Source organism: Phocoena sinus, chromosome 10 (assembly GCF_008692025.1).
Source record: "Phocoena sinus isolate mPhoSin1 chromosome 10, mPhoSin1.pri, whole genome shotgun sequence".
NCBI lineage: Eukaryota > Metazoa > Chordata > Mammalia > Artiodactyla > Phocoenidae > Phocoena > Phocoena sinus.
This window is the reverse complement of record NC_045772.1, coordinates 67,139,606-67,167,088: the sequence shown is the minus strand read 5'-3', so window position 1 is coordinate 67,167,088 and position 27,483 is coordinate 67,139,606. Positions and strand designations below refer to the sequence as shown.

At 35.9% G+C, this 27,483-nt stretch overlaps 1 protein-coding gene across 1 annotated transcript in view; it reads left to right on the top strand.

The window, feature by feature from the left end:
• ARID2 (AT-rich interaction domain 2) overlaps window positions 1-27,483 on the top strand; it is a 170,490-nt gene that overhangs the window by 289 nt on the left and 142,718 nt on the right. The window contains exons 2-3 of the mRNA XM_032645432.1: window positions 70-163; window positions 1,237-1,334. Coding sequence (XP_032501323.1) covers window positions 70-163; window positions 1,237-1,334 — 192 coding nt within the window. The remainder of the gene's footprint in view (window positions 1-69; window positions 164-1,236; window positions 1,335-27,483) is intronic.

Genomic DNA, 27,483 nt, shown 5'->3' with positions numbered 1-27,483 from the left:
ACGGGGCTCTCCCGCCCGGGCCGCCGCGGGGTCCCAGCTGACAAGTGCGGGGCTTTCTCTCTCCCGCAGGTCGCCTTTTAAAAAAATCCCTGCGGTGGGTGGGAAGGAGCTGGATCTTCACGGTCTCTACACCAGAGTCACTACTTTAGGCGGATTTGCGAAGGTGAGTGGAAGTTTTAATTTGTATTTCCCTCTCACTGGTCTCCTCCAAAAAGTCTCCTTTGACCCCGGAGTGGGCGCTCGGGGCCGGGGGGGTGGCCCGCGGGGTTCAGAGGCGTTCTTTTCGCTCCCAGCCGGTGGCACGGAGGCGGACGGCGGCGGGGCTGTTTTTGGCCTGGTGGCTCGCGTGCGCGCGGCGGGCGCGGGGCTCGGCGGGCGGGCGGCCCGGCGCCGGCTCGCGCCCTGCCCGGTGCCCGGCCGGCCCGGCGGGGTCTGAGCGCCGCGGCGGGGAGTGCGGGCGTGCGGGGCGCCCGCCCGAGCCCCGCGCCCGCCCCGCGCCCGCGCCCGCCCGCTCGCTCGCGAGTCAGCTCTGCCGCCGCTGCCGCTCTAGCACAGGCGGAGACACAGAGACACACAGACTCTGAGAGCAGTTTTCGTGCAACTCAAAATTAGCGCGGGCAGGTTTAACATCGATAATCGGCTGCGAAATGATCCCGGCAGCCGGGGGCACAGCCTCGGCCCCTTCGCTCTCGGTTTATACAGCTAACAAAAGAAACCAGGACCTGTCTCCAAATAGCCATCTTAGGCTTCAAGGCTAGGCAGAAGCTGTAGGCCTCAAAGAAGGGCCTATGGAGATGGATAGATCTGGGAGAGGGATCGGAATCGGCCCCGGCCCCGACCCCCCCAGAACCTGCGGACGTCGCTCTCCGGAACAGTATTGATCCTTTTGAACTTTTTTTTTTTTTTTTTTAGTGTAAACGGACCGCGTTGAGATTTAAAAGGGGGCGACAGAGGGACTTGCGATTGGTTATTGTCCGGGCTTCAAAAACAAAACAAACCCACCAACCCCCCCCCCGCCCCCCCAAACAAAACAAGTGCTCTTAAATACTGGGCTCTCTGGTGAAAACACGGTGATTCAAGCAGCCCTTGCTTAGTTACTCTTACGGATCGAGCCGAATCACCCACTGATGCCCGAGGTATCTGCAGATCTCTGTAGAATGGGTATTTATTTCAGAGTTAGGTTAGAGTTTTCTTGAATTGTGCACGTTCAGACAAGTGTGGCTGTGTTTTTAACAGGTTTCTGAGAAGAATCAGTGGGGAGAAATTGTTGAAGAGTTCAACTTTCCCAGAAGTTGTTCTAACGCTGCCTTTGCTTTAAAACAGTATTACTTGCGGTGAGTAGTAGTGACTCTTCCAACAGTGTTTGGGAATAAGGGACTTATGGGGAGATTTGTTTTAGCAAAAAGAAAAAAAAAATCCCCAAACAAGAAACAAACCTTGCACACCAAACAGTCTAAACTTCTGTTAATTTCAGTCTGAGAAACATTATCCGTAAAGTGAGATTATAATAAGGTGAAAGTTTTCCTCACCTGTTTTAGGATTGTTTACATTTTTCATACAGAATCATTACAGGTGACACCCCACCCCCATCTTGGTAAACATTCTTTGGTGACATTGTTATTGATTGTCTGATATCCACAGAGGGGCAGAAGGGTGATGCTTAGTAAGAGTTAAGATAGTTAATGAAACTTTGTATCCCTTGGGAAATTTTTTTCTTTGTTTTGGAAACTCCTTTGCCTTTTAAAATTCTGACTTTAAGATTTTTTAAAAAAATGAAACCTCTGTGTGGAACCGTGTCACTGAGTAGTTTTTCAGTAGAATATTTCTGCATAGCATAGCATGTTGGTGCCTTAAGTGACCAGGATTGTTTTTAAAATATATATATACATATAAATATATATATAAATATTTTTTTTTGAATTTTTGAATGACTTAAAAAGCTTTAATAGGACTGTTATCTATTTAGGAAAATTAGGGATACTACAAAATAGAATACTTTGATTTGGATTTTCTTTCATTCTTCCCCTTCTATTTTGACTATTTATTTGACAAAGTAAATTTCTTATTTAGTTGGCATGTGATACAGTTTAGATATATATTTTGTGATTCAGCCTTAATTTTTTCTCAATTTTTTCTCCTAGGAATATTTTTATATTGTAATTTATTATGAGGTCATCTTTTATTTTTAATATTTATTTTACTTACCCATAAAGCCTCTTTGGTTGGTGTTTGTTATTTAAAACTAAAACAATGCTCTTCATATTTATTGCTTTTTAATAATGATGTTATAGGATGGCCTTTTAGGTAATGTGGCTTCTACATAATTTGAGTTTGGCATTTATCATTGCTCCAAATGCAATATCCAGATGTACATATTCTGTGTTATGTTCAGCATTCTGGAATAGGAAATGCAGTAATTGCACAGGTGTACTTTCTGTTGGCTATCTTAGATTGACTTCAGGCTTGAAGCTGAAGAGTTTGCAGAACTTTGTGAGTAGTTACTGAGTTACACAGAAGTCTAGAAAATATTAAATATGGTTAGTTGTTATCTCTTGTGAGGGTGTGATGGCATGTGTCAGAGTGCATTTTAAAATAAAACACTGAAACAAAAAACAAAGTAAAACAAAATTAACCTTCAAAATTGTTGATTTAGTAATGTGGTGAGAAGTAGAAAATTTTTTATTTATGGTGATACTTATTTGCTCATTTTCATTTATAATATTGAGGGGAGTACTGTTAATACATGTCCTGGTTTTCTGGTAATCAGTTTGAACCCTTTGGATTTTAGACCGTTTAAAATACATGTTAAGTTATGCCTGATATTTATTGGATGATTGATTGATTGATTTTAATATCCAGAAGGTACTGTATGATATATATGTTTCATGGGATGTGTGTTTTTCTGAAGAGTGTACATTCATACTAACAGAGCTTTAGCATAATCAAATGGCTAGGCTCCCAGTTTATTGTAAGTTACATAAATATTGTTTTTCCAGTTGTGATTTCTATCTTGGGATCTATCATCCATTGATGATACTGTTTTTAACTATGTAGTTTCAGGATTGTTCACAACTCTATATTGTTCTCGGGTCAGTTTGAGTTTTATGCTCTTATTAGAAGCTACATTTTGAACTATGTCCTTAGCTAAACTTGTTTTTCCTCCATATGTCACTCTCCAGGTTTGTTTTTGTAGGGTTGTAGCTAGGCTACTAGGAAAAAAGTTGAAGTATTTGTTTTGGAAAATAAAACCATGTGAAGATTTGCATGGCTTGTAAAGAAATACAAAAGAAATATGCTGGTCAAAAATTGGGTACTACCAACCTTGGAAGATTTTTTTCCATAGTGGTGTAATATTGCACAGTAAGAGGACATGTATTATGATGGGTTTTACACCTTCCTCTGAAAAATCTTAACTGGCAGACAGGATGCCAAACTTTCACAGTAATTCTGTTACTTAACCATGAGTGCCTCTTCATAGTAACCAACAGTAATCAAGTGACTTTGTAAGTTCCTTCTTTGATATGTCAAATTGAGTATCATGGTTTCTGCTGAGTAGATAATGCAGTGTGTTTTATAAATCACAGGTGGACTAATTTTTTTTTTTAAATGAACTGCTGTTTCATTTGACTTACTGTAAGACTGTCATTACATGTGTTCTTGTTTAGAAGTTTAAAATTTGCTGACATTCCTCTATAGTTAGATGGGTAGCTGTTAGCCTGGTATTTTATGATATATTTTCGTGATATTGCAGACATTTAAATAAAGAAGAGCAAACTAATATGCTGGCCATTGTAACAGACATAGACATCAAATATAGAGACTTGAGTTTAGTGGTCTGCCAAAAGTTAGTTTGATTGTGTCAGACATACACTTATTCAGTTGTAGATTGTCTACAAAAATTTCCCAAAGTCTAAAATTGAAAATGCAATTGATTATTTGTTTTAACATTGACAGTTAAGTTTTTAAAATAAAAGTGCCTACTGATAATGTGTAAAAGTACTATATTTAAAGCTTGGATATTACTCATCTATTATGTCTATGTATTTTGTTTTCACTTAGTTCCATTCTTGGCATGTACATCACAATATATTCCACAGATGTTCATTATTAGAATATCTTTATAAGTATAAAAGGATAAGTTAATAATTTCCCACATTTTGTAGGTGAAGAAGTTAAAGTGCAAAAGTATCTAAATGGCTTTAGGGGCATTTGTTAATTGGAAAAAAAGTTGTATTCTTGATATGTGTTCAGTAATATTTAATCAGTCTATTATGAATTCACTTTGTTAGTCAAAGTGATTTTAAGAAATTAAAATATAATTGGAAATTACTTATGGTTAAATTTACGCCTGAGTGTATTTATACCCAGTGTGTTCCATATTTACTCAGTTAATTTTATATTTTCATTTTGTTTTGGTACTAAGATTGGGGACAATTTACTCCTCTTACTTTTTGTTAAGAATTTGAAGCCTTGGTATGAAGATTTAGGTAAATATTTCAAATACTTAGTTGAAGAATTTTGTTTTAGCTTACTGATGCCCATAGTACAGCTATAGTCAAGGTTAAGTTGATGTTTCCATTATAAAACTTGTTTTTTGAAAAAGAGGTGAAATACCTTTGGACATAAAAAATTTGTTGTACAACACTGTATGTTACTGATTTTCTTATAAAATGATTTTTTTACATGTACCTACCTTTGGAATAGTCAGAAACTTAATTGTAGAATTGTACCCGCTATAGTGAATTTTCAGTTTCATTGTGAATTTATTTATTTTTTTCCCCCCTTGGTGGATGAAGCCCTGCCTTAAGTTATACCAATTAAAGTTTATATTTATCAGGTAAATAGAATGAATACACTTGTGTGCTGGGTGGTTAGTGTCTACCATGTAGATCACTTTTTTTAAGAGAAAGCCTTTTATGAATCACTTGAGGTTAAATGAAAGAATGCTTTAAAATTGTAATAAATAAGTAAATAAAGTAATACATTGAGTTTATGTATCAACAGAATTGATAAATGGAGATTGCTCTCCTTATTTAAGGAAGGAAAATAAAAGTAATATGAAGACTGGAAAAAAATTGTATCTAAATAAATTACTCGTATATGCATTTTAAAATTAATTATGTAAACTGTAACCTTTCATTTTGAACAAACCTGATTTTGATATCTTCTCATATTCTGTTACAGTTTAGAGGGTGTGCAAACTTGTTGAAAGGAGGAGTGGAAAGTAGAAAAAGTTGAAAGACTTATGAGACCTCAGCTAGGTTAGTGTTGTGTCTTAGAAACCATGTTTTAAATAGCTTAAATTTGCCCTCAAGTAGAAATAAATCTAACTCTTTCCAGGGTGGATAGTTTTCACTGAGGACACAAACTAAGAACTTAACTGTAACTCCCAGAAATGTTTATATGCTTTTTTGCATTTAAATTTTCTGCCTTAGCTGTCACCTAAAATTGTCTGCGTCTAAAGAGGAGCACTCTTATAATCCTACATCTTCTCTGTTGTTGATTTAGTATTTTCAGTTGGTTGTGTGTAAAATCCACTATGACTGATAGAGAAGTATATCACGTCTGTGAATATTTTATAATCTGAGATGAAATGATATTGGAAGTTGGAAAAGGAAGGAAAAACAAACATTTTAATTCACTGGAATTTAGGTGCATTAGTCAGTGAGTAAGTACTCAATACTGCATGTTTTTAGGTAAAGTATTTAGAGCTTTTTTCATTATTATTTGGGGGAAGGCTGCTTATTGGGCATTTTCCAGAGTTGTACAGTCCCTCCTCAAGTTTGCTAGTAAACGTAGGGTTTGTTTGAAATAGGAAGTAGAGGACATATGGGGGGTGGATCTCTTTCTACTGCTTTCATCTGGCACCACCATCGTCACCACACTCCTGGGTATTCAGGATCAGTTAGAGTGGAGATTCCCAATTTGTGCTGTATGAAGCATTTGCTTTCCTGAAATGTCAATATGTTTCCCTGAAAAAAGGCTAAATGAATTTGAGTAATAACAATAAATTCGTGTTACTTCATTGAAGGACTTCGTAGAGACTGTATTTTGTTAATGTGAGTTGTGGATCTCAAGACAATTTGGAGAAACACTATTTATTACCTCCCTCCCTCCACCTATGGTAAACGATGGTTCCCAAACACTACCGTACATCGCAGGGGAATGTTTGCGGAACATCTACTAAGTTCTGTGGAGCACAGTTTGGGAAACCCTGAGCTAGAAGAAATGAGGGTAAAGGAAGAAAAATTTTAAATATGGAAAATGAGAGGTAACTGTGTATATTTATATAGATATATATACAGATTTAAATGATTTTTATGGTGCTATTATTTGCTTATCTTTATCAATTGCTGTGCAGAATTATATTGGTAATACTTAAATAGTTGTTCGCATAGGGGACATTAAAATTATCTTGTGTTCATTGCCAGGAAGAGAAAGGTAGCCAAATCATTGGTCACATTGTTTTGCAGAATAGTAATTACTGTTGTTGAAATATGATAGTCATGCTAAAATCTGTATTTGCTTCAGTTCTACCATTTTAAAAACATAGGTCATAATCATGAATTTTGATTTTAGGGAAAGCTGTTTAGAAGTAGATCTTGGTTTAAGGACCAAACTTACTGGAGATAAAAATGGAGATGTTAGAATTAAAGATTGTCATCAAATATTTTATGGTTTGAAATTGTAAGCATAATTGTTATGAAAAGCAAAAGTATTGGCTTTTGAATTTAAAATAAATGTAAATAATATGGTTAGTTCAGTTATCCATAGTAGAGCTCAGGCAGTAGGCAGGTTGATTCTTCTTATTCAGAAGTACACAAAAATGTATATATGGTGATTGATACTAGTATTGGTTACCTATCATAAAGGATATTAATGGATTCGCTTAGGATATAAAACTTTTGGGGGATCTGGAATAAAGAGATGGTTTACAGCAAATTGTCACTCTCAGTAGCATTCAGATTTTCTATGAATTTTATTGCACTTTCCAAGAATTGTGTTATTAAAATAGAGTCTAACATACAATTTTTTGTTTCAAGCATTAAAAAAATATCACTTGTGCTTGGATACTTTTTGAGTATTCATTATGCTGTGAATTCAAAGTTAATTCGTTTCTATAAGATGTATACCCTGTGACTAAGTATATTGCAGTGATCTATGGCTGGAACTGGAATCTCTTGGTGATATGTAGGAATAGATACTGCATTATGAATTATTGTCCCCAAATGATAGATTCATATTTCCATTAATAACTAAATTAGTGTTTGCAGGTCCACCCCATCTTACTGCAAGAGAATTTTATGGTGAGGCTGAATCTCTTGTTTTGGCTCTTTTATCCCATTAGTCTCTTAACAGCTCCCTTTTCCTATCATGCCACTGATTTATTGAAGTGGTGGGGTCAGTTGTCCTTTAGAATGCCCTAAATTCTCGATTTGGTTGAGTGCTTCCTTCTAGTGTCAGTTAACTTGTTCCTCTATCCCCTGTATCTATTTCCTAAAAACTATTAGATTTAAAGATTGAAAAAATTCAAGTTTAGTATTTTAGGTGTACTTTAATAGGTAGTGCTGTGCTTTTCATCAGATTATGAGGCATATAATGTTTAGTTGTCCTGTTTTAGTGGTGCTAAGATTGATCAGTGGTTTTATGACTTAATGGTCTAAGACACTGTATTTTTTTAAAGTGTGCCCCAGGTGATTCTTAAGTACACTGGAGTTTGAGAACAGCTGATCTAAGTGTTGGAATTAAACCAGTTGAGTTGCTGAGATAACTGGTTTAACTTGGCACCAACGTGTTGGCCAGGGCTGCATCCAGAGCAAAACCTCTAGGTGACATCTGGTCTAGGGGCACCTGCTCAAGCTGCACCTGTCATCTCTAAGCAGAGCCTGGACACACCCTACTTTGTTTCTGGGCTCTAGAGAAGATAACAAGGGCTCCACATAAGGGGAAAAAAAAGGGGTAAATGAACTACCAATTTGAGCTTATCCTAACTATTTGCATAGTAATTTGGATTTTAAAAAATCAATTAAAAAAATTTCTTAATATCTAGGTTTTGTTTTTAAATAAAACTTTATAATATTTTCCAAATGGAATGCCATTTATTTTATTGAATTTACTGACCACTTTTTCTCTTTGTGAGGATTTTGTTGGTCTATCTCAGTACTGCTTAGGGGAGTTCATTTATATTGTATAAATTCCTTTAAAAATAACAATACTAACAATAGCTTGTTTTGTTTAATGCGCTTTATCTTCATGTTTCAAAGTTTTCATATGTAAGATTTTATTTTTATCATTTCAGATTTCAGAAGTAATTGATGTTATTTAATCTCAGAAAAAATAACACTTAGAAAAGAATTTCTTTACACCACTCAGACTCTTTCTTCTGGAGCATACGGGCTACTAAAAAAACAAAAAACGCTGTAGGTTATTATCCAACTTTCAATCTTAAGTGTCAGCCATAATTGCCACTTGGCAAGGTTTATTTTATATATTTTCAAACCACACTTTCTCCCCTTTACCTTTCCATTCTTTTCCCTGGTGATAGACCTGCTTTACATTTCACAAAGCTTTGTTTTATACATAACCCTCCATTATCCACAGTTGTTAAATATCTTCAGGTATATTCCATGCCCTAGTATGTTTATCTTTTGCTTCTTTCAGTAAATGAGTTTTTTCATTACTGTGTAATGGGACCAAGCCAAAGCATTGCTTTTTATGAAGTAGGATTTGAATAAAGTTGTACAATAATGTATTATTTGAATATACATCTTAATGGGATACATGGCAAGTATCTTTAATTCTTTCTTTCTGAGTTCTTAACTATTGTACTTGGTAAATTCTTATAGTGTTCAGTGGTCAGCTGCTCTGTGCACAGAGATGATGTTTATTATATAATTATACACATCTTTCATGGTGATGTGTTTTCAAATGAAATTTGTTTTTGCTCCTCTCCTAGCCCACTGGTTATTTTAAATAAATAAAATGTTAATATAAACATATATGAGGTCAGTAGGAACATTCTTCCATTAAAATAAGACAAAGAAGAGACCATAGTTAGGGTCCTAACCTGTTGTAGTTTAGAGGTGGGGTTGAATTTAAATGTGTCAGTAATAATCCCCAAGTTGATCACACTTTCCATAATGGTTCATAGGTTAAGTGAATTTTCAATGTACTTGAGCACAGATCAGACCATTTAGTACTTCATAAACAGTATTTAGTACCTAAGCAGGCTGTACCTCCAAGTGCACTCACAAGTAATAGGTCAAGAGTGCTTAAGTGGTTTGGTATAATCTTTTTAGTTTACACCATTAAAAAGTCAAACTTCTGAATTTTTGAGTAGTTTTTGCCAGGTAGCCCCACATTGTGATGTATTAATTTAGTAGTAAAAAATCTGGTTGAGAGAGAAATGATAAACCTATCATTTTTTTTCCTTCCTATGTTTTCTTTCTTCAGAATTGTTAAATCTTTTTAAAAAAATTTTATTGATTGATTGATTGATTTTTGGCTGCGTTTGGGTCTTCATTGCTTTGTGTGGGTTTTCTCTAGTTGCAGTGAGCAGAGGCTATTCCCCATTGCGGTGCGCGGGCTTCTCATTGTTGTGGCTTCTCTTGTTGCGGAGCACAGGCTCTAGGCACGCGGTCTTCAGTAGTTGCGGCACGTGGGCTCAGTAGTTGTGGCTCGCAGGCTCTAGAGCACAGGCTCAGTAGTTGTGGCGCACAGGCTTAGTTGCTCCGAGGCATGTGGGATCTTCCCGGGCCAGGGCTCGAACCTGTGTCCCCTGCATTGGCAGGTGAATTCTTAACCACTGTGCCACCAGGGAAGTCCAGAATTGTTAAATCTTTTTTTCGCTTTCTGTATGTGAATTCTTGTTTACACTTCATTTATATTGACCAGTTGTTATTTTACCACATTTGTTTTGTGTTTTCCTTTTTATATGTGATGGTGTGTATACATATATACACATTATTATAATTGTTATTATTACTGTTGTTTAATCATTTGCTGTCATTACAGTTATAATGCCCTTTCCTCCTAAATGTAAGCGTATATTACTTAAGAATAAAAACATTCTCTTATGTAACAATAGTAAAATAATCAAATTCAGAAAACTTAACATGAATATAATCATATTATCTGTATTATATACAGATCTTATTCAGATTTTACCAGTTGCCCCAAAGATGTCTTATAGCTGTCATACCCAACCATCCCTAATCTGTGATCTTGTATCACATTTAGTTATCTGTAGTTCTTCAGTCTTTTGTGATACTACCATTTTTGAAGAGTATGGGTCAACTGTGCTATAAAATTAGGATTTTTCTGAGGTTTTTTTCAGGATTAGATTTAGGTTAAGTATTTTTGGCAGGAGGTATGTGATGTCACTTTGTCCCATTATTGCTGACATTAACTTTGGTTAAGGTGGTGTCCTCCTGGTTCCTCCACTGTAAAGTTTCCATTTTCTGTTTTGTAATTAGCAAGTGACCTGTGGAGACGTACTTTGAGACTGTAAATATCTTGCTCACCATCAAACTTTTACCCAGTGGTTTTAATATCCATTGATGATTCTTGCCTCAATCAGTTATTATGATGGCTGTATGATGTTTATTTTCTAATTTTATCATTTCTTCTACATCCTATTAGTTGGCAATCTACGATATGGAAAATATTTTTATTTTTTATTAGATTTTTATATTATACAATGGATTAAAATCTATTGCAGTTATGCATTTTGCTGCTTCAGTTTGGCCAGGAGGAGCCCTTTCAAGCTGCCTTCTGTGTATTTTTATCAAGTTACTATTATTTTTGAGCTCTTTCTTGCCTTCTGACAAAACAAGATCTGCTAGAGTCAGCTTTGTGTTTTGCTTTCCCTGCTGTAGCATCAGCTATTTCTTCAAGAAGTCCTGGTTCCTTTTAGTGTGGAATGGTATATAGAAACCAAATCTGGGTGGTAGATATACCCATTGTTATTGGGTTATCTTTTCTTCTGGGCCCTTTCAGAGGACAGAGCTAGGAAGTTTACTTATTTTAAATATGAATATACACATCTTGAAAATCATAAGGCTATACTGATATCTCTAATTACAACCCACACACGTTTTCTCTTGCCTTCTTCCATTCCACGTATCTCCCTTTAACTGCATTGAGAATCCTAATTCCTAACACCAGTGTATTTACTTATCTTGTTAGTTTTGTAACACATAGAGAATCGTTTCAGAATTATTATACCCATACCACTACAAACAACAAACCCGCCAAGTAGAGTTACAAATTTGTTTGCATTTCTTTTTGTGTTCAGACTGACTTTATATCTGTAAATAATTGTGTTAAAAAAGGTTCACAGTGACTGGATTCTACTTTTCTGGGTATTGTTATTCACTTAAAACAATAAAGTTCACATTTTCTCCATTTGTATTCAATTTTGTGTTTTCCCCTTTATTTGTTCCTTTAATTTTATTTATGAATATATAAAACCCTTAAGATTCTAAAATCAAAATTTAAGCAAAGATATGCTTGGAGTTTACCCTCTACCCTCTTTTCTTCCCTGTCACTTCTGCCCCATTCCTACCCATGCTCTTTTGGTAACCAATAGTTGCTGGTTATCCTTCCTGTTTTTTTGTTTTTCTTTTGTTTTGTAAAAATAAGGAGATATATACATGCATTTTTAGTTCCCCATCTTAACATTAAGAATGCACACTATTTTTTTATTTTGCTTTCTTTCATTTAATATATTGGGTTGGCCAAAATGAAATTTAATATATTGGTTTGTGCGGGTTTTTATATGATGTTACGGAAAAACCCAAAGGAACTTTTTGGCCAGCCCAATATCTTGCCTGTCACTCTAAGTAAGTTCATAAAATTCCTTTTTTTAACAGCTGCATAGTATTCCATTGTGTGGATATATCCTACTTTATTCATCCAGTCTCCTACATAATGACTTGGGCTTTTCCCAGTATTTTACAATAACAAATAATGTCACATGAATAATCTGCAAATCTAGTAGGCTTATGCAAACCAATTTTCAAATTTTTGGAGATGTATCTTCAGAGTAAATTACTAAGGTGGGGGTTGATTCAATAATCAAATAATAAAGGCATATGTATTTGATTAAATTCTGCCCAATTCCCACCAGATTCTCTCCAAGTAGGAGAGAACTATTTTGCATTCCCATCAGCAGTATATGAAGGTACCTGTTTCCCATAGCCTTACCATGTGTTTGTCAAGCTTTTGAAGTTTTATCGATCTGGTGGGTTAAGAAATGGTATGTCACTATATTGTAATTATTGTGGCTTTATATAGCATGTTTTAATATTCGGTAGTGCTATTCCCATCTCATAGTTCTTCTTTTACAAGGTTTTCTTGGGTATTTGTTTATGGTTTTTTTTTTCCATATGAACTTTAGCATTAATTTGTTCTAGTTTCAGAAAAAAGCTTTTTCTTTCTTTTTTTTTTGAATGGGGATTGCATTAAATTAAAAACAATTACCTTAGGAGAATGGACATGATGATACTGAGTTTACCTCGCCAAGAAAAATGAAAGTCTTCTATTCAATCTTTTTGTGTCATTCAAGAGTCTAAAGTTTTCCTTTTACAGGTTTTTTTAAAAAAATTAATTAATTATTTTTGTCTGTGTTGGGTCTTCGTTTCTGTGCGAGGGCTTTCTCTAGTTGTGGCAAGCGGGGGCCACTCTTCATCGTGGTGCGCGGGCCTCTCACTGTCGCGGCCTCTCTTGCTGCGGAGCACAGGCTCCAGACGCGCAGGCTCAGTAGTTGTGGCTCACGGGCCCAGTTGCTCCGTGGCATGTGGGATCTTCCCAGACCAGGGCTCGAACCCGTGTCCCCTGAATTGGCAGGCAGATTCTCAACCACTGCGCCACCAGGGAAGCCCCTTTTACAGGTTTTTGACACTTCTTAAATTTATTCTTAAGTATATTATCATTTTTCTTGCTATTGTAAATTTGGTTTTCTCTTCCATTATATCTTCTAATTAGTTATCATTTATATGAAAGTTACTGATTTTTTATATTGTAATCTGGCACCTTAATTGTTTTGCCACTTGTATTAGTTTTATCATTGATTAAAAAATTTTTTTAGACATACTAGTATGTCATCTGCAAATGGGGATAACTTTACTTCTTTTCTAAATTTTACGCCTTTAATCATTTTCTTTTGTCTGATTGTATTGGCCCCTCTGAAATAGTTAGGGAGACGAGGGCATCTTTTCCTTGCCTTGATGCTGACCTTAGTTGGATGTTTCTATCATTTCCTCATTGAGTAGGACACTGCCTGCTGTGTGCTCTTGATGCAGTCTTAGCTCTGTATGTTCTATTAACATAGTATTTCTATGTCTGTTTATGGAATGAATAATACTGTTAGACTTAAAAGTCAGATTTAGTGATATTCTTCATAAGTTTATCTACTAGTGTTTGACTTTAATTTTTAAAATCTGTGATTATTATCAGTGTTCAAGAGAGGAACTAATACTGATTATTAAAAGTTTTAAATCTTATTTTGCAGCTTATGCTTGAATGTGAATATTTCTCATCTTCTAGAAATTTAATATATAAATAAAAATCAGCTAAAATGCTAAATGATAACTTTGGAGGAAAATTACCTTTGTCTATCTGTCCATTAAGAGCTCTTCACTATTTCATTCTTTGCTGGCCATTGCATCACTGGTTATACAAAAACAAGGCAATAATTTTGTTTTTAATTCATTGCTTGATTTTTATGTTATTAAGACTAGGATAAACTACGATTTGATAGTTGTTTGATTTTTATCTTCTCAAGGTGAGAAGTAATTGTCTTTATTTAAAAGTTGTCTTTGTAGGTTATCTACCCTGTGGAGATGAAAAGCAAATTCATGCTTTAGTTACAACCAGAAATCTTAAATGTTTGGGTCTATCCATTCAAATCCATTATCACTAAATCAAATGTGTTATGTTTTTACATTGTATATTTGATCCTCAGAATTAGATATAATTTGGCTATTAAAGTCTTGCTAATTCTGAGAGTTGCTTAGAACATTCCTCCTTCTTTATCCCCCTGTTTATAAACTCTGGGGGTTAGTTTAAGTGGATGCGTGTGTACGTGTGCACACATGCAGCACTATTTATTAGCTTTAAGCAAATTGCTTGGTAATTTCTTGGTCAGTTTTTGGTCATACCAGATCGTATAGATATTTACCTTACACATTTAAGTCTTACACATTTCAGGAGCTAAGCTGTGGTAGACATTAAATATTATATGCAAATTTGATGTTTTATAGAGGCCTAGTAATATAGCTTATGGAGACTGAAAATTTAGATTCCTAAAGATAGGAGCAGGAAGTATGTACTTAGCAACAGTTGGATATGACTACTGAACCTATCAATTCATAGCGTCATCATTCTTAACTAGAAGGGCTCTTAAGAAGGTGGTCTAGCCCCAGGCTTTTTGGTAGGCTAGAAATAAGGATATTTTTTCTGGTGGACCTGCATAAGGATAATTGACCTGTCTTAGGTCACTATTACTGAATGATAGGAGGGGGAATGTAGAAGCCAATTCAGAGCTGCCTTTATTACTCTAGCTACTCTGTTGTGATTTAAAAGGAATAAATGTGGAAAATTGTTGAGATTTCTTTGCTACTACAAAACATGACCTTTACTTTTACTTTAAGATGACTTTACTGACTTATACCATCTCTGAGGCGTAGGTATTAAATTGTTGGCCAGTAGTGGTGATAAATAAGCACATGATTTATCATTTGTATCCAACAGTCTTATCTCTTTCCCTTTCCTGTCCAGAGGATTATGTTTATAAGAGAGGTGAGTATTATTGGAGAACCCACAGCAAAATATAACAATCACTGGGAAAAGTCACTTTTTCTTCAGATATTCCTTATTTTTAAATGTTTTTTCTTGGAAAAAGTTAAATTTGCATATTTGATAAAGCTGGCCCCTATTTTTTTTTTAAATAACAGGAATACTAATTTAAAGTTTTCAGTCTGATAACATTATTTTTTAGATGGAGACCTCTACTGGAAGTATGAAGCAATAGATGGATTCTATTATACATTGTAAAATATCTAGACAAAGGAATGGTAGGGAGATTTATTTTTAAAATAGTGTAAAGTATCCTAGACATCTTTAAAAGAATCTTTCTATGATACTTTAGATAATAATGTACTTTTGGTTTATGACATCATCTTAAGTTTTTAAAAAGCAGAATTTTGTTTTTTCTTAGCTGTTTATGAAATTTGCCATGTGCCAAGCACTGTACCAAATGATTATAATAACTCATTTCTTCTTCATACCTCCCAATCACATAGGTACTGTTACTATTATCCTGATGTTAGAGAAAACAGGACAAAGGAGTTTAAGAATCTTGTCCAAGGTCACACAGTTAGTAATTTTAGGAGCCAGTATTCGAACCTGGGCTATCTGGCTCTAAAAAAGGCGCATTGTATTGTTTTCCTCGAACTCCACGTGGTTTCATCTTTATTAAAAAAAATGTGTGGGAAAAAAAAAAAGTGTGTGAAGAGAAGCACCTGAAGGGAATATTAGCAAAATATGAAAATGGTTGGGGTAGTTGTGGGATTGTGGCTTTTTATTTAAAAATCTTTTAATAAATCTTTTTACAGAAGACTTGTTTGCTGCAGTACAGTTTATATAGTATAGCTCATTTTTTTTTTTTTTTTTTTGCTCATTTTTACAAATATGCATCTCACTGGATTTTTACAGCTTTACAAAATAGGTATCATCCTATCTTATAGATGAGGAAAAAAGCCTTTAAGTATCATTGCTGATAAGTAATGGGGTCAGAATTAGAGTTTAGTTTTGTGAATTATGATTTGCTGCTCTTATTTTATCACCAGAGTCTTGGGGGCCAAGTACGTAAAAATTTTTTTTTTTTTTTATTTACCTCTTAAAGCTGCTCATTCAACACTGATACATTGTAGTTGTACTGAATCAGATCCCCTGCTATGGGGAGGTTCTTATGAACTCTGGTGGGTATGGTGGGCCTCTCAGCAAATGGGGAATCTAATTTGGGGAATTCTGAATGAATTGAAACATTCTAAACAGAATTAGTAGTATAGTATCCCATTGGTGTGGCCCTAAGCTTAACCTTTTCTTGTGCGGTTCTATGAAACAAGCACCGAGAGTCAGTTCTAGTAGAATGTACATTAGCATTGTGATAAATGTGGCATTTTGTGCAATTTCATGTAGCACTTAAAAATTTTTTTTAGGTGAAATAGGCACCCATCTCTTTTTATAAGCTAAAACAGAAGAGAATCCTGTGTAAGGTAAGAGTTGATCCAGAGTAATACTGGTTTTGTTCAAACTAGCATGTGAAGATCCAAGGATTTTGCAAACAACTATTGTTTTTGAAGAACTGGATACTGGAAATGATGTGATAACTCAGTGGAGGCACTTTGGGCGTCAGGAATGTTCATTATCATCATCATGATAGCTAACATATATTGAACATTCACTGTTTTCCAGGCATTTTGCTCAACCTGCATTATTCTAATCCTCAAAACCATCCTGCAAGATTGATATCAACATCATCATTTTATAGAAAAGGAAACTAAGATTTAGAGAAGTTAAGTTAACTTGCACAAGGTCACACAACTACAAAGTGGTGGAGCTGGAATTTGATCCTGGCCACCAGAGACCAAACGTTTAACCATATGCAGACTACTGCCCTTATTCATTCAGTGAATGATGGCTGATCATTTATCATTTTTCAGACACTATTCTATGCACTGGACATACATCAGTAATGAAAACAGAAAAAACTTTCCCTGTTGGAGCTAGGGAAAGGAGACATAGTAAACAAGTCAAATCAGGTATATTAGAAAACAAATAAGTAAAACCAGGTATATTAGATAATAATAAGTGCAAGAAAAAAAAAGCAGATAAAGGAGATAGTTTTTGAATGGGGAGAGTGTTACATCTTTAGATAGAGTGGACTGGAAAGTCTAAGAGGATGGCATTTGAATAAAGACCCAAGGAAGATGAAGGAGCAAACCAGGTGGATATCTGGGATAAGAGTCTACAAACAGCAGTGGGGCATGCTTGGTGTGTTCAAGAAACAGCAAGGTTCATAGCTTTTGAGGTGGTGTGAGTAGCCATATTTTGGATATTTGAAGTTTCAAGTCTAAAACTTTTCAGGCTTTAATTAGCAGATACCTACTCAGACATTTACTGGGAACCTATCAGCTGTCAAGTTTCATACTTTTCCAATTATAAACTTTATTTTCCTTAATTATCATAGTATAGTAACACATGCTCATTATGTAAAATGTAGAAAATAGAAGGGGAAAATAGTACTATTAATATAATTTTTTCTTAGTTTTCTCTTAGTCTTTTGTCATAAGGATTGAACCTAAAAATCTATCTACAGTAAACTGACTCTCTTTTCTTAGTAAAATGTTAGCTCCGTTAGAGCAGGAGCCATGCTCTTTATTTCTCTATCTTGGGTACCTAACACAGTGTCTGCTTTATAAGTAAGTGCTCAGTACTGCTTCTTTTGTTTGAATTAACTGTGCTAATCAGTTGGGTACCATATCCTTGCGCATTCTTTGAGGAGATACTATGTTTTTTTTTCATTTGTTTTGAGGTTTGGTGAATGGACAGTCAGTAAGTGTTGGTAGACTTAATGTACTCTGAACTCCAGCCATACTTTTCTATTTATAGTTCTCTAAACATGCCAAGTTTTTCTCCTTTCTTTGCTTTTGTATGTGCTGTTTTCTCTGCCTGGAACTCCTTTCCCTACTTCTGTGTCTGACATACCCCTACCCATCTTTGAAATTTAACATAAATGTCACCTTCTCTAAAAAGCCTTTTCTTATCTTTTCAAACGGCTTGAAGTGATCCTTCTTTATGGTCCCACTTTCCCACCATTTATACCTCTATTATAAACACTGCTGTAATGACTTTTTCATGTCTGTCTTTAGAGCACTGTGAGCCCAAGGATTAGGGACTTAGTTTTATGTATCTTTGTGGCCCCCATCATCATAATATAATGCTTATTAGTGCGTAAGAGTTACTGTGTGGCTAATGGAATCAATGAATGAGTGCTGGAAAGGGTCATCGGAAGTCAGAAAAGAAGGAAATTAGTTTGGTTTGAGGGTAGAGAGGAGCGTATTTTAGAGGCCTCGAGCTTTGCATAAAAAGGCTAGTTGGATTCAGATAGAAAAAAAAAGGGGGACAGGAAGATGAAGGACTTTTTAGATATGAGGAAAGTGGGAAATGAAGGTATACACAAGTGTGTTTTAGTTTTGTAAATGAACCTTGCTGAATCACAGGGTTTATGCATGTGATTGATGGAAGGTAAGATGGAGACCAAAGATTGGTACCAGATCATGGAAGATTTTCAAATCAGGGCAAGGTGTTTGACCTTTATTATTCTATGTATAGTGAGGATGTGAGATTTCTGTCGTTTGTTGTTATTGTTTTAGCAGAACAAATTCTTGATGAAAATGATGTTTGGGGAACATTAATCTTACCTTGGTGTAGATGTGAGTTAGGGGAAAATAGTGGCAGGAATGGCAAACACACCTGCCTAATTTGATCAGAAAATGGGATATTATTTTTATCGAGTATTCAGACAAAATATTATCTGAATTGTTTTTTTCATTTTTAAAATTGAAGTATAATTGATATTAACTGTATATTAGTTTTGGGTGTACAATGTAAATGATTCAATATTTGTATGTACTGTAAAATGATCACCACAATAAGTCCAGTTAACATCTGTCACCATACATGGTTGGTTTTTAAATTTTCTTTATTTTTTTATTGAAGTATAGTTGATTTACAATGTTGTGTTAGTTTCAGGTGTACAACAAAGTGATTCAGTTATATCTATCTCTCCATCTATCTGTCCTTTTTCAGACTCTTTTCCATTATAGGTTATTACAAGATATTGAATATAGTTCCCTGTGCTATGCAGTATGTCCTTGTTGTTTATCTGTTTTATATATAGTAGGGTATATCTGTTAATTCCAAACTCCTAATTTATCTCTCTCATGTATAGTTGACTTTTTTTCCCTTCTAAGTAGAACTTTCAAGATCTACTCTCCTAGCTTCTTTCAAATATGAAATACAGTATTATTAACTATAGTAACTATGCTGTACATTACATCCCTATGACTTACTCATTTTATAACTGGAAATTTGTACCTTTTGAACCCCCTTCACCTATTCCCCACCACACCCCCACCCCGAGGCAGCCACCAATCTTTTGTCTGTATCAATGAGCTTGGGTTTTTTTTTTTCTTTTTTGTTTGATTCCACATATAAGTGAGATCATATGGTATTTATCTTTTTCTGTCTGACTTATTTCACTTAGCATAGTGCCCTGGAGGTCTATCCATGTTGTCATACGTGGCAAGATTTTATTCTTTTTTGTGGCTGAATAATATTCCGTTATATGTATGTATGTATATATATTAAAAATGGAATGTATATAAAGGAATATATATATATAATGGATATGGATTTATATATAATGGGTATATATATCACATTTCTTTTATCCATTCATCCATTGATGGACATTTAGGTTGTTTCTGTGTCTTGGCTACTGTAAATAATATTGCAGTGAACATGAGGGTGCATATGTCTTTTGAATTAGTGTTTTCGTTTTCCTCAGAAAATTCTTACTTTACCTAAAAAGTAACAGACAGGAAAGTCATATTCAGAAGTGTTTCAGAATCTTGTAAGTAGTATCTTTAAGGTTATTGTAATAAATACCAGTTTTTATCAGACTGTCAATTTACAGAAGAGCAGGTTAATAGAGAATTCCAACTGTTTTCAAATTTGATAAACCAGGGCTTCCCTGGTGGCGCAGTGGTTGAGAGTCTGCCTGCCGTTGCAGGGGACACGGGTTCGTGCCCTGGTCCGGGAAGATCCCACATGCCGTGGAGCGGCTGGGCCCGTGAGCCATGGCCGCTGAGCCTGTGCGTCTGGAGCCTGTGCTCCGCAACGGGAGAGACCACAACAGTGAGAGGCCCGCGTACTGCAAAAAAAAAAAAAAAAAATTTGATAAACCAATTTTTGCTGCACTTTATTTTTAAAAAATTTTTTATTGGTTTATAGTTGCTTTACAATGTTGTGTTAGTTTCTACTGTACAGCAGAATGAATCAGCTATATGTATACATGTATTCCCTATTTTTTGGATTTCTTTCCCATTTAGGTCACCTCAGAGCACTGAGTAGAGTTCCCTGTGCTGTACAGCAGGTTCTCATTAGTCATCTGTTTTATACATAGTATCAATAGCGTATATATGTCAATCCCAATCTCCCAGTTCATCCCACCCACTCCCCGCTTTTTCCCCTCGGGATCCATACATTTCTTCTCTGTTCTCTACGTCTTTGTCTCTATTTCTGCTTTGTAAATAAAATTCTCTATACCAATTTTTTCAGATTCCACATATATGCGTTAATATACGATATTTGTTCTTCTCTTTCTGACTTACTTCACTCTGTATGACAGTCTTTAGGTCTATCCATGTCTCTACAAATGACCCAATTTCATTCCTTTTTATGGCTGAGTAATATTTCATTGTATAAATGTACCACATTTTCTTTATCCATTCCTCTGTTGATGGACATTTAGGTTGTTTCCGTGTCCTGGCTATTGTAAATAGTGCTGCAATAAACATTGGGGTGCGTGTGCCTTTTTGAATTATGGTTTTCTCTGGGTATATGCCTAGCAGTGGGATTGCTGGGTCATATGGTAGTTCTATTTTTAGTTTTTTAAGGACCCTCCATACTGTTCTCCATAGTGACTGTATCAGTTTACATTCCCACCAACAGTGCAACGGGGTTCCCTCTTCTCCACACCCTCTCCAGCATTTATTGTTTGTAGATTTTGTGATGATTGCCATTCTAACCGGTGTGAAGTGATATCTCATTGTAGTTTTGATTTGCATTTCTCTAATAATTAGTGATGTTGAGCATCTTTTCATGTGTTTGTTGGCCACCTGTATGTCTTCTATGGAGAAATGTTTATTTAGGTCTTCAGCCCATTTTTTGATTGGGTTGTTTGTTTTTTTGATATTGAGCTGCACGAGCAGTTTGTGTATTTTGGAGATTAATCCTTTGTCCGTTGCTTTGTTTGCAAATATTTTCTCCCATTCTGAGGGTTGTCTTTTTGTCTTACGGTTTCCTTTGCTGTGCAAAAGCTTTTAAGTTTCAGTAGGTCCCATCTGTTTATTTTTGTCTTTATTCTCATTACTCTAGGAGGTGGGTCAAAAAAGATCTTGCAATTTATGTTAAAGAGTGTTCTGCCTATGTTTTCCTCTGCGAGTTTTATGGTGTTTTGCCTTACATTTAGGTCTTTAATCCATTTTGAGTTTATTTTTGTGTATGGTGTTAGGGAGTATTCTAATTTCATTCTTTTACATGTAGCTGTCCAGTTTTCCCAGCACCACTTATTGACGATGCTGTCTTTGCTCCATTGTAAATTCTGGCCTCCTCTGTCATAGATTAGGTTACCATTGGTGCATGGGTGTAATGTCTGGGCTTTCTATGCTGTTCCATTCTGTTTTTGTGCCAGTACCATACTGTCTTGATTACTGTAGCTTTGTAGTATAGTCTGAAGTCAGGGAGCCTGATCCCTCCAGCTCCGTTTTTCTTTCTCAAGATTGCTTTGGCTATTTGGGGTCTTTTGTGTTTCCATACAAATTGTGAAATTTTTTGTTTTAGTTCTGTGAAAAATGCCATTGGTAATTTGATAAGGGATTGCATTGAAACTGTAGATTGCTTTGGGTAGTATCGTCATTTTCACAGTATTGATTTTTCCAATCCAAGAACATGGTATATCTCTCCATCTGTTTGTGTTGTCTTTGATTTCTTTCATCAGTATCTTACAGTTTTCTGCATACAGGTCTTTTTCCTCCTTAGGTAGGTTTATTCTTAGCTATTTTATTCTTTTTTTTTTTTGCAAGGGTAAATGAGATTGTTTCCTTAATTTCTCCTTCTGATCTTTTGTTGTTAGTATATAGGAATGCAAGAGAGTATTAATTTTGTATTCTGTGACTTTACTAAATTCATTGATTAGCTCTAGTAGTTTTCTGGTGGCCTCTTTAGGATTTTCTATGTGTAGTATCTCTACTTTTTTGAGTGTAGGTCCACCATCATTAGTTTACAGTCATGTGGAATTTTGGATTTTACGTAGATTATTAATTCAGTTTATATTCTGTCTCTGCTGGAAAGAACTTTTTACAACTTTATTTCTAAGTTCACTTTTTTTTTTTCGGTTTATTAGCTCCAGTAACTTAGCAATCTTTATTCCTTTCTGTTTTTCCAAAATCATGTGAAATAGGGTCTAGTGGGGATAAGTATATACACTTATGATGAAAACAAGCTGAACTGAAGACAGGTGTACAGCCATTTAGAGTTCTTTATTAGAGTATGTTTTCTAATATTGGGTATTCCTGGGCACACATTTGTATGACTAGTATGTGTGGATTATTTTGGAAGGAGTGTTTGGGAGTAAGGAAAATGGTCTAGTGGAATATGCTTAGGGTCATATCTTAATAAAAATCTCCTGGAAGGGCTTTGCTGTTACTTGAAATCTTATTTTGACACTAAACTGATTTGATTTGGTTTGGACATTTCTATATTTTCTCCATTTGTGAGTGATTTTTAAATAGTGATCACAAAAGTTAGGGCTAGTAAAAATTTCCTCTACCCTAACTCATGTTAATGTGTGAAGAAATATGTAACTGAGCAACATTCTGACTACAAATAGGGGACAGGCATTCCCAAATAATAATAATCCAGCATTTTGAATGGCATTAATTTTTTCCTAAACTTCCTTACCTGTAACATCCAAGGCATGGGTTTACCTTTGCCTGTAAGAGCAGAGGAGGTTATAACATTGGTAAAATATGGAACTCTGTCTCTGATATTCAGAGAAAATTCAGGAATATTCCCTTTGCTGCCTAACAGGGAGGCTTCAGCCTTCCAAACTGCAGCCTGAATTAAGTAGAAAAGCTCAGCCCATTCCTTTCCCTGCATCATTATTACAAGGAAAAGGAGTTGAAACTCCTAAAGAAATATCTAGTCCTCTTTCATTGCAGAGTTTGGGATGATTGGCTAAGGACTGGTTTCCTTCACAAAGATCCCTAAGTCAGCATTTTCACATTGTTAATTAGGTAGGCTGTGCAGAAAAGTGTTCTTACTTAAATACAATTTGGAGACTTTGTTAAAGTTTTTAGTATTAAAAGCTGAAGGTTATGAATGCTGATAGGTGAATTAGCAAATATTTAGTATGGAGTGTTGGTAGGATTAGGCTTTATTTAATATTAATACTTCATTGCAAATTCTTCCTACTGTTGTCATCTGAATGCAGTTTGAGAAAGCATTTCAATTAGACCTTTAACTTGTGGATTATTTTATATTCTTGAACTTGAATAGCCAATGTGGTTCCTTAACCATTAGTAAGGACATTCAATGAGAAAAGTATTTACTCTGCAATAGATTTTCTAATATGGTCACTGTATTTCCATTGACAAAGTGATCTCTTTAAGAAACACAAGTTTTGTTTTTCTGGAGTCTAAATAGGCAGAAAGCTTACACTGTCTTTTGACATAATACATAGTCCTTTCTTGAGAAAAACATAGAATATAAATAATTGGATATATATTAGGAAATTATTAATATGGAGAACAACCATTGAGGACATTTCATTAAATCAGGGTAGGTTTAGTCCAGCTTCTTAGATTTTCTAATAGTCTACAAGAATGTTCTGTGTAAGTTCACAAAGAATATAATTTGTTTGTTGTAATGCCATATGTTATCAGTCTTTCAAGGTAGCATTTTTCAAATCTTTGCCCTTTTTTTATTGCTTCATAATTTTTCAAAGGCAAGTTAAGAAGCTCCAGTTAGAATTGTCGATCTATTGCTTCCGCACCAAATTTTTCAGTTGTTACTTATGTACATTGAGGTTGTACATACACATTCACACTCATTTTATCTTTTTAACAGTATATAATATTCATATTTGTCTCTTATTGTTCCTACTCTCACCCCCTTGAATTTTAGTTCTTTTGATATTAACAGTGGCTTTCTTTTGGTTCATACTTTTCATGTACTTTTTTCGTGTCCCTTTATTTTTCATTTTTCTTGAATCTTGGTTTTACATTTAATCTAAGAATACATCTTCTGGGCTTCCCCTGGTGGCGCAGTGGTTGAGAGTCTGCCTGCTGATGCAGGGGACACGGGTTCGTGCCCTGGTCCGGGAAGATCCCACATGCTGCAGAGCGGCTGGGCCCGTGAACCATGGCCGCTGAGCCTGCGCGTCCGGAGCCTGTGCTCCACAATGGGAGAGGCCACAACAGTGAGAGGCCCGTGTACCGCAAAAAAAAAAAAAAAAAAGAATACATCTTCTGAGTTTAACCCATTTATATTTAATGTGATTATTGTTAGCTCTCCCATTTTATACTGTATGTTTTCAGTGTCTAAATTTAATCTGTATGTTCTCTCTCACCTGACCAATAAATTCCAAGAACCTTTGCATACTTCCTGCCACCCCTGTTTTGTTGTAATAAGGGTGATGTGATGTTTTAATAATGGATTCTTATGGATATACATTTTTTAAGAAGATAAATCTTCTAAGATTTTCCCTTAATTGCCATATTTTATTTTATTTTTTCTGGATTCATTTTTCTTCTTGCTAGATTACATTCTTCAAAAGTTCTTTGAAAGAAGGTCTTTTTGTGGTCAACTTTGAGATACTGTATGCCTAGAATATCTTCATTTATCACTCATATTTAAGTGATATTTACCTTCATATAAAAGGTACATTTTTTTCCCCTCAGTATTTTGAGGATAAGATTTCATTGTTCTTTTGTTGTTCTGGTGTTGCTTTTGAGAACATTTGATCGTTGATCTTGTTCTTTTTTTTTTTTTTTTTTGGTGGTATGCGGGCCTCTCACTGTTGTGGCCTCTCCCATTGCGGGGCACAGGCTCCGGACGCGCAGGCTCAGTGGCCATGGCTCACGGGCCTAGCTGCTCCGGGGCATGTGGGATCTTCCCAGACTAGAGCACGAACCCGTGTCTCCTGCATCGGCAGGCAGACTCTTAACCACTGCGCCACCAGGGAAGCCCGATCTTGTTCTTTTGTGTGTGATCTCCTCTCACCTTCCTTGTCAGAAGCTTTATTTTTCTCCAGTTTTATTGAGATGTAATAGACATACAGCACTGTGTAAGTTTAAGGTGTACAGCATAATCATTTGACTTGCATCATGAAATGGTTATCACAGTAACTTTAGTGAACATTTCATATAGATATAAAATTAAGACATAGGAAAAAAACTTCTTTTTGTGGTGACAGCCGTTGAGGTTTACTCTCTTAACGACTTTCATGTATAACATACAGCAGTGTTAACTGTGTTTATCATGTTGTACATTACATCCCTAGTACTTATTTATCTTATAACTGGAAGTTTGTAGTACCTTTTTTTTTTTTTTTTTTTAATGCGTTACGCGGGCCTCTCACTGTTGTGGCCTCTCCCGTTGCGGAGGACAGGCTCCGGACGCGCAGGCTCAGCGGCCATGGCTCACGGGCCCAGCTGCTCCGCGGCATGTGGGATCCTCCCAGACCGGGGCACGAACCCGTGTCCCCTGCATCGGCAGGCGGACTCCCAACCACTGCGCCACCAGGGAAGCCCTTGTAGTACCTTTTGATTGCCTTCATCCGGTTCCCCCTCCCCCCATCCTCTGCCTCTGGTAAGTGCAAATCTGATCTCTTTTTCAGTGAGTTTGTTTGTATGTTTGTTTTTGAAGTATAATTGACCTACAACACTACATTAGTTCCTGTTACACAGCTTAGTGTTTTTTTTTTTTTGTGGTACGCGGGCCTCTCACTGTTGTGGCTTCTCCCATTGCGGAGCACAGGCTCCGGACGTGCAGGCTCAGTGGCCATGGCTCATGGGCCCAGCCGCTCCGCGGCATGTGGGATCTTCCTGGACCGGGGCACGAACCTGCGTCCCCTGCATCGGCAGGCGGACTCTCAACCACTGTGCCACTAGGGAAGCCCCAGCTTAGTGTTTTTTTCCTGTATATTTCCAAATGATTACCACGATGTCTAGTTACAATATGTCACCATACAAAGATATTACTTGGTTATTGACTGTATTCCCCACACTGTACATTTTATACCAGAGACTCATTTAATATTTTGCAACTGGAAATTTGTACCCCTTAGTCTCCCTCACCTTTTTCTTCCCTCTCTCATCCCTGTCCTATCAGGCAACCACCTGTTTGTTCTCTGTATCTATAACTCTGGTTCTTTTTTGTTACATTTGTTCATTTATTTTGTTTTTTAGATTGCACATATGAGTGAAATCATACAATGTTTGTCTTTCTCGGTCTGGCTTATTTCACTTAGCATAATACCCTCTAGGTCCAACCATGTTGTCACAAATGGCGAGACTTCATTCTTTTTTATGGCTGAATAATATTACATTGTGTGTGTGTGTGTGTGTGTGTGTGTGTATATATATATATATATATATATATATATATATATATATATATATATATACCACATCTTCTTTATCCATCCATCTGTTGATGAGCACTTGAGATGCATCATATCTTGGCTATTGTAAATAATGCTGCAATGAACATAGTGGTGCATATATCCTTTCTAATTAGTGCTTTTGATTTCTTTGGATAAATATCCAGGAGTAGAATTTCTGCATCCTGTGGTAGTTCTATTTTTAATATTTTGAGGAATCTCCATACAGTTTTGCATAATGGCTGCATCAAATTTCATTCCTACCATCAGTGCACCAGGGTTTACTTTTCTCCACATCCTCACCAATACTTGTTATTTGTTGTCTTTTTGATGACAGCCATTCTGAAAGGTGTGAGGTGATATCTCATCGTGGTTTTGATTTGTATATCCCCAGTGATTAGTGTTGTTGAGCATCTTTTCATGTGTTCATTGGCCATCTGTACTTTTTCTTTGGAAAAATGTCATTCAGATCCTCTGCCCTTTTTTGTTGTTGTATGTTTTTTTGATATTGAGTTGAGTTCCTTGTATAGTTTGGATATTAACCGCTTATCAGCTATATTGTTGGCAAATATGTTCTCCATTCAGTAGGCAGCCTTTTCATTGTGTTGACAGTTTCCTTTGCTGTGCAAAAGCTTTTCAGTTTGATGTAGTTCCATTTGATTGTTTTTGCTTGGTTCCCTTGCCTGAGGAGATATATCCAAAAAAATATTACTAAGACTGATATCAAAGGGAGTATTGCCTATGTTTTCTTCTAGAAGTTTTATGGTTTCAGGTCTCATATTTAAGTAAGTTTTTAATCCAGTTTGAATGTATTTTTTTGCATGGTGTGAGAGAGTAGTTCAGTTTTATTCTTTTGCATGTAGCTGTTCCGTTTTCGAAACACCTTTTATTGAAAAGGCTATCTTTTCTCCATTGTGTCCTTGTGTTCTTCTTGTGTCCTTTGTTGTAGATTAATTGTCCGTATAAGT